General features: G+C 48.9%; 1 protein-coding gene across 1 annotated transcript in view; it reads left to right on the plus strand.

The window, feature by feature from the left end:
- The first annotated feature begins 422 nt into the window (after window positions 1-422).
- LOC126533699 (dihydrolipoyllysine-residue succinyltransferase component of 2-oxoglutarate dehydrogenase complex, mitochondrial) overlaps window positions 423-17751 on the plus strand; it is a 48873-nt gene continuing 31544 nt past the window's right edge. Inside the window, exons 1-3 of the mRNA XM_055072271.1 lie at window positions 423-519; window positions 4249-4282; window positions 11696-11738. Of these exons, the coding sequence (XP_054928246.1) occupies window positions 430-519; window positions 4249-4282; window positions 11696-11738 (167 nt within the window). The 5' untranslated portion in view covers window positions 423-429. The remainder of the gene's footprint in view (window positions 520-4248; window positions 4283-11695; window positions 11739-17751) is intronic.

The raw sequence follows: 17751 nt of genomic DNA on the forward strand, positions 1-17751 counted from the left end.
ATTTGTACCTCATCGCCACATTGTATCAGAATGGCCATCACCCAACTTGCCATCACCTCACAGAATGACAGAAAATAGTACAATAATTCTGACGTCCTTTCATCCTTGCTGCCCCAGCGCAGAAGAAACAACAAGTTTATCACTCACCACAGCGTCGAACAGAACGAATGTGAATACGAAGCACAAATTAATGACATACACACACGCGCGAACGCCATCGCCGAGTGCCGTGCCGAAACAGAGCAGACGACACCGATTCCAATCTCACATTTCTTGAACATAGCCAAAGTAAACTAAAAATTTTAAATTTCAGACTTTAAAAACAAATATTTACGTAATTGCTTAGTTAAAGTTGTATTTCGCGTTGCGACAATTACGTACCAACTTTTACGACAGTGCGGCTGCCTCAATACCGTAGCCTTTAGCAACATGGCGGCGTTCTTTGCCTTTCTGAACAGGAGTTCTCTCCGAGCTATTTATCGGTTAAAAGTAGTGAGTGAGAGTCACGACGCCTCAAAGGTAAGAAACGGCGACGCCCTGTCTCGAGCTCTTTGGACGTGCGCTTGCTGTTCGACTGCGTGCTGTCCTTCCAGCAGCTGTAACGGCATGATGTCCTCCTATGAGCAATGACCTTAGAGGTTCGCCAGCAGTGTCCTACTTCGTATTTTGTAAGCTTCACAAGAAACACGGTAGTTTACTGTGATTCTCGGCTAGCGGATTCTGCTCTGTGCATTGCCCCTGCTGCGTTATGGGTAATCCAACACGATGTGATGCCTTCCAAGTGAAGCTGTGCTAGCCGAACGCCCTTGCTTCCACTTTCACCACACGGCCAGCCAATCATAGGTAATGTCCAGAAGAGTATGGGATAGCACGCCATTCAGCAACGCCCACGCACACACACAGAAATGTGATACAATAATACAGCATTGGTCACATAGCTGGGCGTTTACCCGACCCACCTGCTCGTCTTGAAGCCGGATCAATACTCGCGCCTGTTATCGACTCTGGTCTACTGCTACGAAGTGCTTAACGCTTTGACGCTTGAAAAGTTGTTTATTTTCGTCACTATACGAGCATTCTTTCTCATGGCATCTTTTAGTTTACTGTGTAATATATGGCTACGTGTCCTGAAAACCTGGTTCCTCAGTGACCGAAGTGTGTTAAAGTACCGGCGTTCCGTTAGTAAAGTGAAAGGAGCAACCTGATCATGTGTGAGATTTAGAGTGATGGGATTTTACTTTCTTTCGTCACAGCTCTCCGTACTTTCGGCACATTCAACTGACTTATGAATTGCATAAAAACTAAACTTGATGCTTTTACCGTTTTCATTCGTTTTGCTTTCCTGAAACAGTGGTGCAAGACGTGTCGAAAGTGCTGGCTGAAACATACCTCTGGCAGATGTTATCCTTCAGATGCTTAATAAGCGCTGGTGGCAGCCTTCTTCATTGAAACGCGGTGATCAGTCTTCTTTTTTTTAATATTGTATCCATCCTTCGTGATTTTGCCACAGCAGACGGCCACATGTTAATGAAGCCTTCCGCCAGCGTTTAAAGGGCGTTTACCGCAAGCAATACGCTGCCAAGGCGGTTTCTGTGCGTCCTCATGTTGTAATGTTGCACCAGCCATCGTGGCACGGTAGCTATAGCGTTCTGGCGCATAGCAAAAAGTCGCCGGTTCGAATCCCGCTCGCGGCGCCCGCAGTTTGACGAGCCCGGAATGCGAGGACGCCTGCATAGTCTGATTTCGATGCACGTTAAAGAACACTTTGGTGGCGAACATTAGCTCGAAGCCTCCCAATATGGCGGCAAGTCTCTAAAGCCCAGCTGTTGCTTCGGAAGTTTAAACCCCCGGCAAACAAAGAGTCAATTAATCAAGAAGCATTCCGATGTTTCTGCATCCCTCTTTTGTTGCTCGCAGAGCGACAAGAGAGTTCACTTGTATTGTTCGAGAGCTGCGGGAAAACGCACTAGTCTCACACCTTAACGCCACCGGCCGGGCTTTGACAGCATGTCTCCTCTGCTGAAAGACACCGTGATCCATCTCGCCAACTCCTTGCAGTGGTGCAGTGAAATGTACAGGTCGCGTCACCCCACCAGAATAATGAACTATAAGAGGGGCTCCACCATTGCCCGCCTGTGATCACTCACTGCACGACGCCAACGGAATCCTTCACAGAAGGATTAGTAGTGCCCGACGGGTGAGCCCTTCCCCCCCGCGGAATGCGCTATCTGTTCTCATTGCTGATTGGCTGACTCGAGCCCTAGGCTTCGCTGCACCACAAGTAATCGGTGAGACAGACTACAGTTTTGGTCTCTGTGAATGGCAGATGCTTCAATTCGTGAAACAGTCTAAAGTGTAAGCTATGGTTCAAAACGGCATGCATTCACATAGTATTAAACAGTGAGTGTCCAACCAAGTATTCGGCCGTGTGCCCAAAAATGAGTTGGAAAACACACTTGGCCCACCAGTTGTTACCTATGTGGTGAGAGTGTGTTAATCAGGACGGTGGCAGACCATGTGTCTGGTTGACAGCAGGTACTGGTAGCATCCTTGTGAGCAACATGTTGGACTTTGGGCAAGGAAAATGCACGCTGCGGCTCATGCAATGCAGTGATGGTTTCTCAAGCAGGTTCAATATTCTAGGACAATCATTTTCCGAGATACCGTCTTGAGATTTTACACAACTGGCGACAAACGCATCGGCGTCTACAGGTAACAGTGTTCTTGGTACAGTGCCAAGCCCGCTGTCATAGCACAGTGTCGCAGATGCCCATGGACGCCGTGTCGTTCACCAGGCGCGCAAAATCTTGAAAAACGGGAAGCATCTTCGAAACCGATCGCCCAAGAATACCGCCCCAAATTATTTAGGTGTTCGTTATGTAATTCACGCAGGCAGGCCTCAAAGCACTTCCATTCAGAAACCTTTAGAGAAGTTCAACCTTTCATTTGACAGGGTTTAGACGGAGCGCACCTGACACAGGACACAAGTGCAATGCAGACACAAGCACGCTCACATGCACTATCATCGTCAGGCGCTGTAAGTGGAAGTTCTATAGTATGCACCAATACCCGCGGCGGTATCTGAGTGGCAATGGCATTCTGCTCCTGAGCACAAGGTCGCAGGTGCGATTCCCAGCTGCGTAAGGGCTCTATTTTGATAGGAGCGTGATGCAGAAACATGTGTTTCTTTATTTATGTGCACATGAACAAACTACAGGCAGTCAAAATTAATCTGCAAATCCACAGCCCCCCACCGCAGTGTCTTTTGTAGGTGTTAAGCCCCGTAATCAATTGGTGCAGTATGAATAAGCCTAATGTGCAACCCTTGCCAATGTTTAAACTAATGGCAATGTGCAGAGCAGAAATTTATTTATTTATTTATTTATTTATTTATTTATTTATTTATTTATTTACTTATTTATTTGTGGGGTTTAATGTCCCATAGTAACACTGGAGCAACGAAAGACACCGTAGTGGAGGGCTCCAGATTAATTTTGACCTGCTGGGGATTCTTAGCATGCACTTAAATATAAATACATAAGCACTGCTGCATTATGCATCCACTGAAGTACAGCTGCTGCGGCCAGAAGCAGTACTCGCAACCTCATGCTAAGACGCAGAACGAAGCAGCCACTGAGCCATCGTAGCGTGTTGTAGCACTGCGACACAATGCATGATGGTGGGTAATGCCTTCATCTGATATTGAAAACATTTTCCCACTCACTTCATTGACAAGATTTGTCTGGGTGAGCTTGTAAGTATATCAGTCAACTGACTGTTCGGGTTTGACACCAGTGTTTACCATACAGCACACAGACATCTCTGATGTGCTGTAATCATCATCGGGGTTTTGGGTTCCATGTCACTTCATGTTAGAGAGGGTTATGTTATGCTCGTACGTTGCGACACCAGCAAGGAAGACCACTCATGTACAGCTACGACTGTAACAGTGCTGTCCCACAGCTATGAGCGTAGATGTATTTGACTTTACATGATGCCAAATGTGATGTAAACATCATCAGTGTCCTGTTAACCTGCTTCTACATCTAACGCTTCAATTGCTTGAGCGTTGTGTTCACACTAGGGCTACTTTATAGAAGGACTCCCTCACAAAAAGCATTGTTGCTGAGTCAGAGGAGCTACACAAAATTTTATCATGCTGCTGTCATCCTTGCATCGCATGCAAGGCCGTTTCCACACTGGTTGATCTTTATTATGAGCATTCTTCCCTTTCTCCATTTCTCACAGATTCATCAGCTGCGACATTTGACCTCATGCACAAGTAAGGCAATTTGCTTGTTGTACTATTGAATGTTGTTACCATCATGTATCATATCGTTCACTTTATTCAATGGAGCTGTGCTTGTATCGGAATGGTTGGGGTGCAGTTTGCTTGATAATCTAGTAACTAGATTTAATTATAAGCAATAGTCTCGCAGGTGCAACTTTGGTTACATACACTGCAGCCTTTCATGAAGCCATGTGCTGAAGATGAATCAACAAAAGCTGCAGACCACTTCAGTGCAGCTGAACGGTACTGGTGATGGATGTGCAGCTCTCCATCTATTATACCTGCTACAGAGTGCTGCGGTGTTCTGCTGCAGAGCACGAAGCTATGGAATTTAATCCCAGCAATGACATTCGCATTATTGTGAAAAAGAAACCCAACGATGTTGGTGTACTGAGATTTAGATGCACACTGCAGAACCTGCGGCAGTCAGAATTAACCTGGACGCCTCCACTGTAACATCACTTATTGCTCAAATGTTGCTTTGACACAGTAAACACTGTCTTGAAGATCATTACTTCAGGGGAAATTCTTCAGTGGATGGAGTGCGATGGGCAGACGTAACTGTCTGAGACACCATTAGTGCCTACAACGATGTGGGTGTGACTGAGGTTATCAGGGAAGTGATGACTGTGAAATTCCTTGCCAGTACTGAGAAACATTTCAAAAACACTGACCGTGTGCAGGCTGTTGCACATATTGTACTAACAACAATCGTGTTGTTTGATGTGTAGACTTTCTGAGACAATCTGCTAGTGTTTGCTCACAACTCTTGAAGTATACAACAATTGTGTCATGATCTGGCTGCTGCAAATGCCTATTTGACTGACAAAAATCGCAAATGTGTCTGGGTAGCGCCGCAAAACACGGACACAAGAAGAAAGGAATAGACGAAGACAAACGCTAACGTGTTTGCTGCGCTATCCAGACACCTTTTCATGATGCTCGGCCAACAAGCCCATATTGCCACCCTCGTCCGAAATTGCACGCAGTTTTTTTTTGTTTTTATTTTCCACAATAACAACGGAAATTATCCTGCTTCTACAAGTTCTTAAGGCAGGGCTTTCAATCCAGTGAAGCTCCTAATTAGTCTAAATTATTGATGCTGTCCAGCGTCCAAAGATTCAGCCTTTAACTAACCGTAGTGCAAACACAAAATGCACCAGCTTGGATGTTTTGAAGTATTTCAGTGAGACTGAATGAAGTTGCGCGAGTGTCAGTGTCTTCTGCTATTGCTTTATGGTGCTAAGTGGTATGTGAGTAAGCAGTCAAGCAGCTTTGACAAAGCACGAACTGCAGAACCTCATTTGGGCTTCTCCACTTTAATTGTCTCATTCTTTTTTTCCCCTGTGGCTCCCTTGTTTTCTGTAATCACAACCTTAGTTTTTCTCTGTTGCATAGTAATATTTAGCTATTACGCTTAATATAGGGTGCTCAGGTTAGGCACTATCTGGCTACGATCTAGGAGCTTAAATCTGCTCAGCAAGCACGTGTCTTCTAATTCAAGGCATATTCTATGGTCAGTGAAAGAAGCTATCGCTCTCATGCCTCCATTGTTTTCATTATTCATCGTCAGCTTTGTTTATTAGAAAACCTCCAACTGACTTTGTGACGAGGGCATTAACAAGAGCTGATCACACGATCATTTTTTTTCTTCTTGCAAATGAGTGTGGAGTATGTTGACAAGCAGAATAAATGAGTCATGAGCTGCTCTGATCAAGAACTTTACACACGGAGAATAATAAGCGGAAAATTGCAACTACATATAAAGCATATAACGGGAGGAGCATAATCATTGTGCAACACTTGAGGGGCCTTGTCTGTTGGTTTCTCGTAGTCGTAAACAAGAAAACAAAAATTGACCTCTCGTCTCCCCTCATATGACACACAATCTAGGAACAGCGTTTCAGGATCGGAGTTTTAGCCCCGCCCACCTTGAACCTTGACACTTGTATGTTGACAGCATGTACAGACTGGTTGGCATGTCTCGCCAAGCAACAGAATTTTCTAACTGTGTGACACAGGACACGGAAAAGAGGCACGGGCAAGCACTTGGTTGTTGGTCAGTTGTCTGTCACGTGCCTCTTTTTCTGCATTGTGCTGTTTGAAAATTGTGCGGCTTGACCTTTTGTATGTTGTTCTTTACAAGAACTGCTACTACTTCGAACCCACGTCAGCAAAAGTAATTGAACCTCCCCTTCCCACCCCCACTCTTGTTCTGACCACCATTCTTACCTCAGCTGGCTAGGATGTCGTCGTCGTTTCTATTTGAGAATTCACCGCAGGCACATCGCTGCACCTTAAAACAAGAGTTAATGGTAGCACGTCCCTCAAGTGATGCCCAATGACAGCTTGAATGTTGGGTGGTTCGTTACTTTTTGCATGCGACAGTAACACATCTCTACATTTCCTGCTCAGAGTGCAGTCAACCACGAAAGTTTATGGACCACGTGATCTCGGAAAACGTTCAATTTCCGAGCAGCCTGTAAAAGTAGTCGGGAAAACCGAACATCACAGTGTTGTTCACATATACTGGTAGAGGCTGTAAAGGCGAATACTAGGGTGCGTTGTGAGGCTGCGCAGATATCCAGCTTTTTCCCACATTTTGTGTTCCGTAAAACTTTGTGTTTGACTGTACAAAACAACAGCAAAAATTGCTGCGCTTGATGTTGCAAAGCGTTGCACTCCTCGGAAAACGGCAAATTGCCCTGCCGTAAAGCAGGTCACGCTTATCGGTGGAGCTCCTCCTTGATGGGGGGGAGGCGGAGAAGAAAAATATTTCGCGAACAATAGGGCTGGTCAGGCGCACCGTCTCGATAAGGTCTGGGAGCCCGAATTCTCAACGTTATCGGCGTTATCGGTCGTGGCGTAACACGTCGGACGACTTTTGGGACGCTTCATTGAGCGGGAATGCTTGACGCTGATTCCACACTTTCTCTGCGCTCTTGCGAGACAACCATGATGCAACATCAGGACCTCCGTATCGCGCTACTGGAAGGCGAAACACGCGCGAGTGGAACTTAGTGAAGAAGCACTGACGTGCCATTTTCCACTTTTCTAGAAGGAAATGCCGCCAAGCCTAAGAAATACTGGCAAGCAAACCTAATCTTCCAGCGAACCAGTCCATAATATGAAAGGGAAAAAAATTGCCCAAGAAGAAAAGCAAGGGCGATATTAGAAGTCGATTAACATTAGCGCTGATTCGCAAGGCAAAGTTTATTTCGGAAAACAAGTGCTAAAGAAAGGCTACGACAGCACAAAGCCAAGAAAAAAAAAAGGGTGCCATCTAACATGTAAAGATCAGCGAGATCAAGGATGGTGTCGACCCACGTAACGCGATATAAGGCCGGTTAGTCGCCATCAAAACCTGAACACCTCCGGATTGCTGCACTTCCGCGCCGAGACGCCGTTTCATCCAATCAAAATCCGAGCAGGGCGCCCCGGTGCGATTTGCCGAATTCGCCATTAGATGGCGACCTCTCTCCGTCGAGGAATACCGTCGAAAACGGCAGGTGATGAGGGGCTGGCTTGAGATTGGGAAATTTCCAGGCGACTATAGGGTATGGAAATCGGTTGACGTTATGCAGGGGTTGCGATTCCACATTTACGACTCTTGGTTTACCTTTCTTGATTTCTAAAGCGGTATCGATGCAAAATACACGCGTAGATTCGCCTGCTGCGCCGTCCAAGTAGGCGCGCCAAGTGATCGAAAGGCTGTACTGAATGCAGTCTTTGCAACGGACAAAATAGCGGCACGGGGATACGCGGTATATCGTGTCGCCGCTGTGTTCACTGTGAGACACTGAAAAAAACCAGCTCCTAACACGTTCACCTATGCACACCCGCAGCTACCTATCATCATCAGCAGCAGCAGCCTATATTTGTGTCCACTGCCCAGGACGAAGGCGTTCTCCAGCGATCCCGTTTGCCGCAGTCTTGCGCCAATTCGAAGTTATGACTGAAAATTTCCGAATTGCATCACGCCACCTGATTCTCCGCCGTTCTCGACTGTTCTCACCGCGAAGAACTAGACCCAAATAGGCGTAAAAATCCGTCACACATTGTGCGGTAGCTTTTGGCCTGCGTCGCCCCGAGTCTCGGGTGTTTTTTTTTTTTTTTTTTTCTTTTTTTTTTTTTTTTTCTCTTGGAGGAAGGAACGAATTAGAGGAGAGAGCATTGCACAGCATGTTTGAAACGAAACGTATCGACCCAACACGTGGCCATCACGTCACACCGGGAGCGCTAAATCCTACCGTGCGCTATGAAACGGCGATCGCCATAGGTGGGCCGATACGTTTGGCTTCAATCCTGTTACGCGATGCCCTCTTCTAATTCTTTCCTTTTTGCTAATTCTCTCCGTCTCTTTTCTTTTTTTTCCGCGGGGTAGGTTTTAGTACTCCCGCTCTGGCAGGCACAGCTGTGGAAGGCCGGCCTATAACAACTGCGCGTCGACTAAAAACTACCTGGAACCAAACATTCCCAGCCAGTACGCTGTATAGTCTGGTCACGCGTGTTGGGCCGAGACTGCGAGGCTTCACGGCTAGTTCGCTTTTCCGAGGCTGGCTGCGTGTGACGTGGTGCTAGTTTATTTCCTTCCCCCATGTTATTGCTTATTTGCTGGCTTTACGAAGCCTCCCGTCACGATAAGAAGAGGCCCATTTCGCTGTTGCAGAAATTTTAATTGGCTAATACTAACATAACTTAAGATCCATCTCGACCAGTCAGTCTCATTCAGTCAGTCGTTGACTCGTGCCCGAGCTGCGGCTGATCCATGGCTGGGTTTAACGCGAACGCCGCCCATACTTTCACCGAGAAAAAAAGATGTCAGCAGTTGTGTCTACGCCTTCCATCGTCTTCGGTGCGCTGTTATTAGCCATGATAGAAATGCCTCTAGCATAGCCGACACGACTTGGCTGCCAGAGGAATCCGTCAAAGCAGTTTTGTTTCTGCCAGGGCGAGGGAGGTTCGTTATTGCAGAAAGGTTGGCTTCGTTTCACACATAGGAGGAAACGCTGCTGAAGTCAGAGAAACTTTTACTACCAGAATTCGCTGCAGTATTAAAAACAAAAGTGTGTTCTTTATAGACACCAAGAAGTCGGACCGATGTAAATTATTTGACGTTACGTAATCTCCATGCGTTATAGTTGTAATTAGTTTTACTGCAGAGAAGACGTCTGCGCAGGTCAGAAAGCCGGTTCACTGCGAACCGCGCGGAGTGGTACACTTCTGTGACCGGACTGTTTGCATCACATTAAACGGAGCGCAACTGCTCATCATTACGCTTGCTCTTTCGTTAAATGTTCTTCCGCAATCGCTTGTTTGACTACGCCAAGTGACAGATTCGTCACCGCGGTTGCCAGCTCCTTCTCGTCTGCTCGCGAGACCAGCTTCGCCTCCGGTGTGCGTGGTCCGGGTTTTCCGTGTTCCTTTCTTCATCTTTCTTTCTTTCTTTCTTTCTTTCTCGTTATCGTTTCGTGCTCGGGGCGCGCGCCCTACGTTAGCGAAGAATTAAGGCGTTGCCGGCAACTTTTGCCTGATTGATGGGAGAGGCGCGACGACGCTAGCCCGAAGGAGCAGAGACAGACGACGCAACTTTGTCCGCAGCAGCCAGCGCGCGCATGGTCCTGGACTTGGGGGGTGGGAGGAAGTTTACTATGGTCGGTCGGTCGGTATAGGGGCTAGCCATCTCAGTTTCGTCTGTTTTGCCCCAGGCGTGGCGGGGGGAGGGGGCAGGGGGGGGAGGGGCTCTGTTTTGTTGTTCTAATTAGCGTGGCACCGCTAATTTGAAAGGATGATGCACAGCGCCTTCCTCCTCCGTCTGCCGCGACGTCCTGGGGAAGCTGCGCCCCCTAACGAGAATGAATCTGCAGCGCCGCTCGTGGGCGCGTCCGGTGTGTATACGCAAAAGGAGGACGCCGCAAGGAAGCTGTACACACTTCGCTCGGGGGGAAACCGCAGTGGCCTCTTGCCAGATTACGTTCCAAGTCATCGTGTCTGCCTGCCATCTTTTATTTTTCTTTTAATCCGAAGCACTCCGTTGTTGTTGCTTTCTTTTTTTTTAAACGTCTCGCCGACCTGCGCCTTTTTCCTCTCCGTGACAGCGCCTTTCTTTCCGATCCGTCGTCTCCGTTCTTTGCCCATCCGTCATCGTTAGCAGCGTTTGCGGTCATTTCGCGACTTCGTCTTCTGTCTCTCTCACTCTCTCTTTCTCTCTCTCCTTCTACTTTCTTGTTCTTTTTCTCGCGCTCAAACTTGCTTGCGCACTGCGTCGCACGGTATCTTTCTTTCTAAGTTATGCGAAGCGTGGGCCAAATATGCCAGGACAGAAACTAAGTGCCATAAGTGTGGTTCCAGCTTTGGTACCGCGCTTCGAGTGTACTTTAGATAACCCATTGTGGTCAAAATGAATTCCGAGACCTACTCCCCCGCTCCCTTCACACACACACACCGTTAGACAGTTTAGCCGACCGTACACAACGACCGTGCGAACGGCAAGCCAGTTGTGTGAATCAGTAGTGCGTAGAACGTGTAACCCTTACGTTAGGCGTTGCTTGCGTACGCACGTATCCCTTGCTTGCGCGCAGGTTTTGCAATCTCTTTTCAAAATGGCGTCTGTGGGTCGGTCTTTTATGGAACGTGCTCGCGCGATCCAGTTGCCAGCGAAAGCGTCGGAGCGTTTGCAACGTGACGGGGGCATTAGGGTGGCCGATGGGCAAGCGGTGCCTACGTCGTATTGGTTAACTTCTTCTACACTCTAAAAAAAGTTTGCACCCTTTGGGGTGTATATCTGCCACACAACAATAATCGTCATCTGCGTTGACGCGTTTCCTTTCTTTAACGCTGCGAGCCCGGTTCTTTCCAGTGACGAACGGCATGCGCGTTATCAGCATGACATAGCATTCCCGACAGGAAAGTAGCGGGCCCTGCGTTTTCAAGAAAGGAAACGCATCAAGGCAGATGACGATTATTGTTGTGTGGCAGAGATACACTCCAAAGGGTGCAAACTTTTCTTAGAGTGCATACAACGCTGCATGAGTGGCGCTGATGAACACGCTAAACAAAAATTATTTTAGAGTTTTCAGCATCACGACCCCTAGGGAACGCGCGACTGATCGTTATCTCACGAAGCGCGCCCTTGGCTACGCAGCAGCTGCGTAGGGTAAACTTTTTTGTGTTTCTTTTTTTTTCGCGTTCAACCTTGCTTCCGCACAGCTTCGCTTGGTATCTTTCTAAGTTATGCGAACTTCGGGGTCACTCGCGGCCTAGAGGTTAGTTTGGGACCATAAACCGTTTCGCGTATTATTAGTTGGCAGCTGTAGCCCTGAAGCCTGCCAAGCGGTGGCTCCGTTGACCTTACTGATCTCAGGTAACTGCATCTCACGTTAACTTTTTTTTTTCTTTGCGCAGGTGCAAGAACGCCGAAGAGACAAGTTCACAAGCACACATCACGGTGAGTACTCCCTCTGACGAAGCGTCCGCATCATGGCGTTCTCGAGGGCGGGTGCTGGAAATAATCTCCGCTCCTGTGTGGTTCTGGCAAATAATGGCCCGCTGTATTGTCACTGAAGAGGCCGAAAGTTATTCCCCTCTATCACTAAGGGTTTTATTAGAGCTGTAAGAATAAAGAAATCAGATCTTCTCAGCAGTCTTCACGGCACCGGTTTTCTCACTACACTTAGCCTTCCGCCCTCCCCTTTCTTTCTTTTCTTCCTAATAGGTAATCATTGACCTAAGTGCGTAGGCTTCACAGCACATCAAGTACGTGTGTGGTGAAGCGCGCTTTACGGGCTCGCTCTTTTTTTTTTAATACTCGGTCACTCATTATACCTGTTATCCTCGTTTACTAAAGTCTGTGGGCTTCGCAGCGGACTGCCTTGCTCCGGATAAAGCCGGCTTTACAAGCTCTCTGTTTCGCATCCCCCCCCCCTCTTTTACGCGTGTTAACGGAAGTGGCTAGGCTTCGTAGCAAAACTCTCCTGCTGTCGGTGAAGCACGCTCTACAGGGGATTGGGAAGGAACGCAGCGCCCGCCGTCGCAAGCAGCGCATGGTACGCGTGCAGTGTCTAACGTCCGCAAATCAATGAAAGGTGTGCCGGAAGATTTTTCAATCTCGGCGGATATAGATTGGCGAGATAGGAGAAAGACCCCGGCTGCGACGCATTGCGCGTCGTCCCAGAAACGCATTTGTCACGCGGCGTACAGCGCGAAGAATTTCACTCTTCTCTCTCTCTCTCTCTCTCTCTCTCTCTCTCTCTCTCTCTCTGTTTGTTTCTTCCTTTTTCTTTTTTTTTATATATTGTGTTGAAATGCCGGTTTTCAAGGACTTCCGGAATCAAATTGAGCGATGGAAAATAAAAAGCGAGAAGAAACGCGTAGACTACACATGGCCGTGTTCATACCTTCTGTCCCCTTCGATCTATCTCTTCCTGCAACGCGTTCTCGGCGGTGCCGTCTCCGTCTATGTGTTTAGTTCCTTGTTCTCTCATACCTGCCGTGTGTCGTCGTCGGGTCGGAGATTTTCAGCTCGGGCAGAGGCAGGCGAGCACTTTTTAAAGTTTCTCGTTTCGAGATGCCTTCGCGCGTTCACGCTGCTGCTGCGGCGGCGGCGTTCCGGACGACGACGCGTTATGAAACCTGGCCGCCGTCGCCTCGGTGGACGAACGAACTACAGCTACGACGACGATGACGAACAATGCCGTAGGCTGCCACACTCCGGTAGGTGGCGCGTCGAATAGAGCGCTGGCGGGAGGCGTAGGATGCGAGCGCAACGTTGGCCCGGGCGCCGAAAGTAGGAGAAGGGAGGAAGATAAGTGGGAGATCGCAGGGAGGGGAGGCGTTGGTTGGAATTCGAGGAGCTCGCTGCGCACCTCGGTGTTGGTTGGGGCGGGGGGGGGGGGGGGGGGGGTTGTCGCCGGTCTTACAGTTGCCCCTAATAGTGCCCATTGCTGGCTTCTGTCATTCTACCTTTCTTTCGTTCTATTTGTATTTTCTTGCTTCTTACTTTGATATTGTTCCCGGTGTTACAGGTATGCTCCCGGTCTTGTGTTGCCGGTCTTAAAGTTGCCCCTGATATTGCCTATTGCTGGCTTCTTTCTTTCTTTCTATCTATTTACATTTTCTTATTTCTTACTTTATGATATTGTTCCCGAAGGCCGTAGCTGAATATAAGTTGTGAAAAAAAAGCAAAGGCATCGCCTGGGCGAATTCTCATAGAGAAGATGGAAGAATCGAGGAAGGGAAATATTTTTAAAGGACCGCCCGCGGAACGGCGCCGCGGCGACGAGGTTACAAAACGCTTTTTGAAATATGGCGCCGTTGTCGTCGTCGTCGCTGTCGTCGCTGTATATGGGGGACGCTTTTCAACCGGCGTCGCCGACGCCGTTCACGCCCGCGTACGGTATACCACTTTGGTGCGGAATGTCGCGATTCTTTTTTTTTTTTTTTCTTTTACCCCCACCTCCAGCGAACCTGGCGTTTTCCGTTTACTTCGGGTTTTCTTTTCTTTATTTGGTTACTTGTTTCGTTCTCCAACTCCTCGTCGTTGAGAGATTTTTTTTTTTTTCGTTCTCGCGAGATGCCAGCCTTTTTTTCCCGCCCGACTTTCGTCGGTTATAGGAAAGTGAGCGCGAGAGATGGAAATCAAGTCTACGTGCTTCGGAGAAAGAATGAAGGAAAGAGAAAGAAAGAAAGTCAAAGGAAAAGAACGAAATAAAGAAAGGGAAAGCGCTGGAAAGCGGGTCGTCTCATCATCTTTCCGGCTGCCGCGACGTTGCCGTCTAGTCGTGTACGAAGGCACGGGTACCACTTGTGCGCGCGCGCGCGGAATGCGAGGCGTTCGCGCGCTCCTCGCGCTCGCTCTGTTCTCACCTTGCTTCAAGGCGGGAGCACTCTGCGAGCTTTTGAGTTCGTAGTATAGGCAATTTGCCTTCGAGAACATTCTTTGCAGGGCAGGTATACGGTATATATATATATATATATATATATATATATATATATATATATATATATATATATATATATATATATATATATATATATATATACCGTACGCGTGAGGCGTTATATGTATACGGGCTGCGAGCCTGCGGCATCTCGTGAATGGTCACGCCTGGCTGGCTCTGTGTTGGGTTTCTTTTCATTTGACTGGGGTCTCCTTTCTATTATGTTCCATGTTTAGTATAGCCCCTCTCTGGTCTGGTAGAAATCTCGTCTGGTTCTCAGCGTCTTGCGTTCGAATCTCGGCGACTGCGCCCGGCGCTTAAAGGGGGGGACTCCAAAGAGGAGAGTCGAACGGCCGTTAGTGAGTTTACGCTTCTGGGAATAGCGAAACGGCCTCACTTTTACAGCGAGCCGAGGTGGCATTGTAAGCCAGAAACAACGGGGGAGGGGAGGGGGAGAGACGCGAGTTCCTGCACCCCCAGTGGCTACGGCGTTGCGCTGCTGAGCTACGGAGGTGGCGGGATCGATTCCTGTCCGCGGCCTCCGCATATTGCGGTGGGGGCGGAATCCAGGACGCTCGTGCACCTTGCTTATTTGGATGCGCATCAAAGAAGCCCCGCGGGTGGTCAACATTTATACGGCGCGCTTCATAATCACATCGCGGTTTTGGCGCGCGTTAAGAACCCGGAATTGACTTCTTGCACCATCGAAGCGCGGTGTCGTGAATATTGACGGCATCTGCTCGAGTCTAGTCTACAGTTGATTGTTTTTTTTCCGTAAATTATAGGAATGCGTTGCATTCTGTATGATCTCAAGGCTTTCACGAGCGTTCTCGGCGTAAAATGTGCCCAGATCAGACGCTCCACAGCGTGCCTTTATTTAAGATGGCTTGCACTGACGTCATCCTAGGCGTCATGTTTGTGACCCAGCACGGTGAAAAGCTGTGTCAGTGACGTCACGTGCAAGCTATATTATAGATGGCTTGCACTGACGTCCTCCTAGGCGTCATGTTTGTGACCCAGCACGGTGAAAAGCTGTGTCAGTGACGTCACGTGCAAGCTATATTATAGATGGCTTGCACTGACGTCATCCTACGTGTCGTGTTTGTGACCCAGCACGGTGAAAAGCTGCGTCAGTGACGTCACGTGCAAGCTATATGTATGATCACGCCGGAAAGGAACGCGAACAGAGGTCTGTGTGGCTTCCGGTATGCATGATGCGCCGTCTGACAGGTTTAACCGCGCTCGCGGTGGACTCCCGCGCATGCACACTAAAGTTCTCGCGGCTTCGCCCCTTGCTCTCTCGTCTTCTCGACCGTCGCTCGCCTTTTCAGAATTTCGATATCGTGCCCCCGGAATGCGGCGAGCCTCTTGCTTTCCTGCAGTGTTCGTCGGTGGACGCAAGGGGGGAGAAGTCTCTTTTCTCTCCCTCTCTTTCTCTTTCTCCCATGAGACAACGTGTCGAGCACAACAGCCCGATGCGCTTCTAACCGTTACGCCGCAACCGCACGCATACTTCTCCCATGCCAACGCTAACTACACCTATTTGAGACGATTTCGTTAGGCCATAAAAACCCCGCAACGAAACGGGTGAATGATGGCCAACCGCTGTCTTTTGCGTCGTACATCTCTAGACATACGCCTTTCCTCACCAGCGCCACCGCGAACGTCGCTGCATCCGAGTCTCAATGTGTGCATTCCACTGAACTGCCATATGGGCCGCGATTTTGTAGCCATGCCGTTTCCGATGCCATTCCTTTTCGCGATTTTTCGCGCTCCGCTCACGTTTATCAACGGGATCGGCCAGCCGTGAACGGTATGGACTCGAGCGGGAAGCATCGCTACTAAATCGCAGCCTTGCTTGCGTTTCAGCATAAATTGCAAATAGTCTAGTGCGTAAGGGCATTGTAGATGATAGAGCTGTGACCTGCGCGGTGGATAGACATTCCATCATATTACACGTTGCGATAAAGACACTTACTTCTATAGCATTTCGTTAACCGTAGCACGTTGTTTTTCTCCTCATGCGCTTTTTTACAAAAAACAATGACTCAACGCAATAATGTTTGTCAAACCTTATGGTTAAAGAAAAAGCCGCCGCTGGATAGCGCTACCAGCGCCATTGCTACGCTATGCCAAATGTTCGCAACAGCTAGGATGAGGCTTAAGTGTCATCTGCAGCTAAAGTCCGGAGACGACTCAGCGCATCGTAATGAGATGCCAAGATGTTCGCCCAGTAAAAGCTGTAAGGAGCGTCCGCCTTCCAGATGCTCTCGGATCCAAAGGGGGTGCAAGCATTAACTTGTCAGCGGTCGAGATAAGCAAGGTACGTTTAGAATATCGGTGGGGAAAAAAAAAAAGCAGAGAAGAGTTTGATTGAACCGGCGTCGGTGGCAGGAATGGGTAACTGTTAATTATGTAGATAGAGGTATTGGTATAATTTCTGCTCGGTGACTGTTTGTCGCCGGCCCGTTTCGAAGGAGTTGCTAGTGGAAATCGTCTACCATTCTGCTGTAATAAGTTTTGGGGGGGGGGGGCGCTAAAACTCCCTAATGAAAACCGCATGACGTTAAACCGGGGGGAGGTGCCCTACACGTCACACCATCGCATGGATCGGCGCGCGGCCGCTTCACGGAGAAGTTTAGAAATAATAGTGGAAACAAAGCAAAAATCTAGAAACTACGGGAAAACGAAGAAGGGGAAAGAGAGCCGGTTGTGTTGTATGAAAGTTCTGGGGGAGGCGAGGGGGAGGGGGTGGAAGCGAAAGGTGCGACCAAGCACACACGGTGACGCCGATCGTATGGCTGTAACCGCGTGCGCGCGCTTTGCGACACATACAGCGCGAAACGCCGGCGCTACGCACGTCTCGCGTTTTATCGTTCCACGCCCCCCCCCCCCCTCCCCCCCCACCCACACAGCCTCGCGGTGGCGTCTGTTCGCGTCTTCCGTTGGAAGCCAAGCCCTCACGGGTCGTCGTTGCAAAAAGGAAACGCGTCATTGGAAACCGGGAATGCGGCGCGCTCGTACGGAACAAGGAAACGCTGTGGCTACTATAGCAAGAGAAAAATGAGGTGGGGAAGGGGGGGGAGCGAAACTGCGTTATAAGGAGGGAGTTCCGTTCCTACAAACGCGAAGAGGAAGTAAACCGCCGTAAAAATCCGGCAGGCGAGGGGATGTTTTTCGCGTTTTAGGCATAGCGACGCGGAATCGCTCGCTCCGGTCGCTTCGTCGTTAACCGAAGGGAAGAGTTATTGGTTGTGTAGCGTAGAATATCTACCTGTGTGAAAGGGCGCGTCGTCTCGTTGTGCGGGGGGAGAGCGAAACAAACGCCGCCGCGTTGGTCGCGCTGCTGCTTTTTTTTGGATCAGATGCTCGTGTTTCAGCGTAGCGTATATGCAAAGTGTTTAGGGCGTCCGGGCGTAGCGCGCGTGGTCCGCCGCTGCGATGAGCAAACAAAGCGAGCGGGGAAATTTTTCCGGCGTATAGTGGTAAGAGTGCTACCTCGCCGCCGACGCTCACCTGAGC

The sequence above is a fragment of the Dermacentor andersoni genome, chromosome 7 (assembly GCF_023375885.2).
Source record: "Dermacentor andersoni chromosome 7, qqDerAnde1_hic_scaffold, whole genome shotgun sequence".
Lineage (NCBI taxonomy): Eukaryota > Metazoa > Arthropoda > Arachnida > Ixodida > Ixodidae > Dermacentor > Dermacentor andersoni.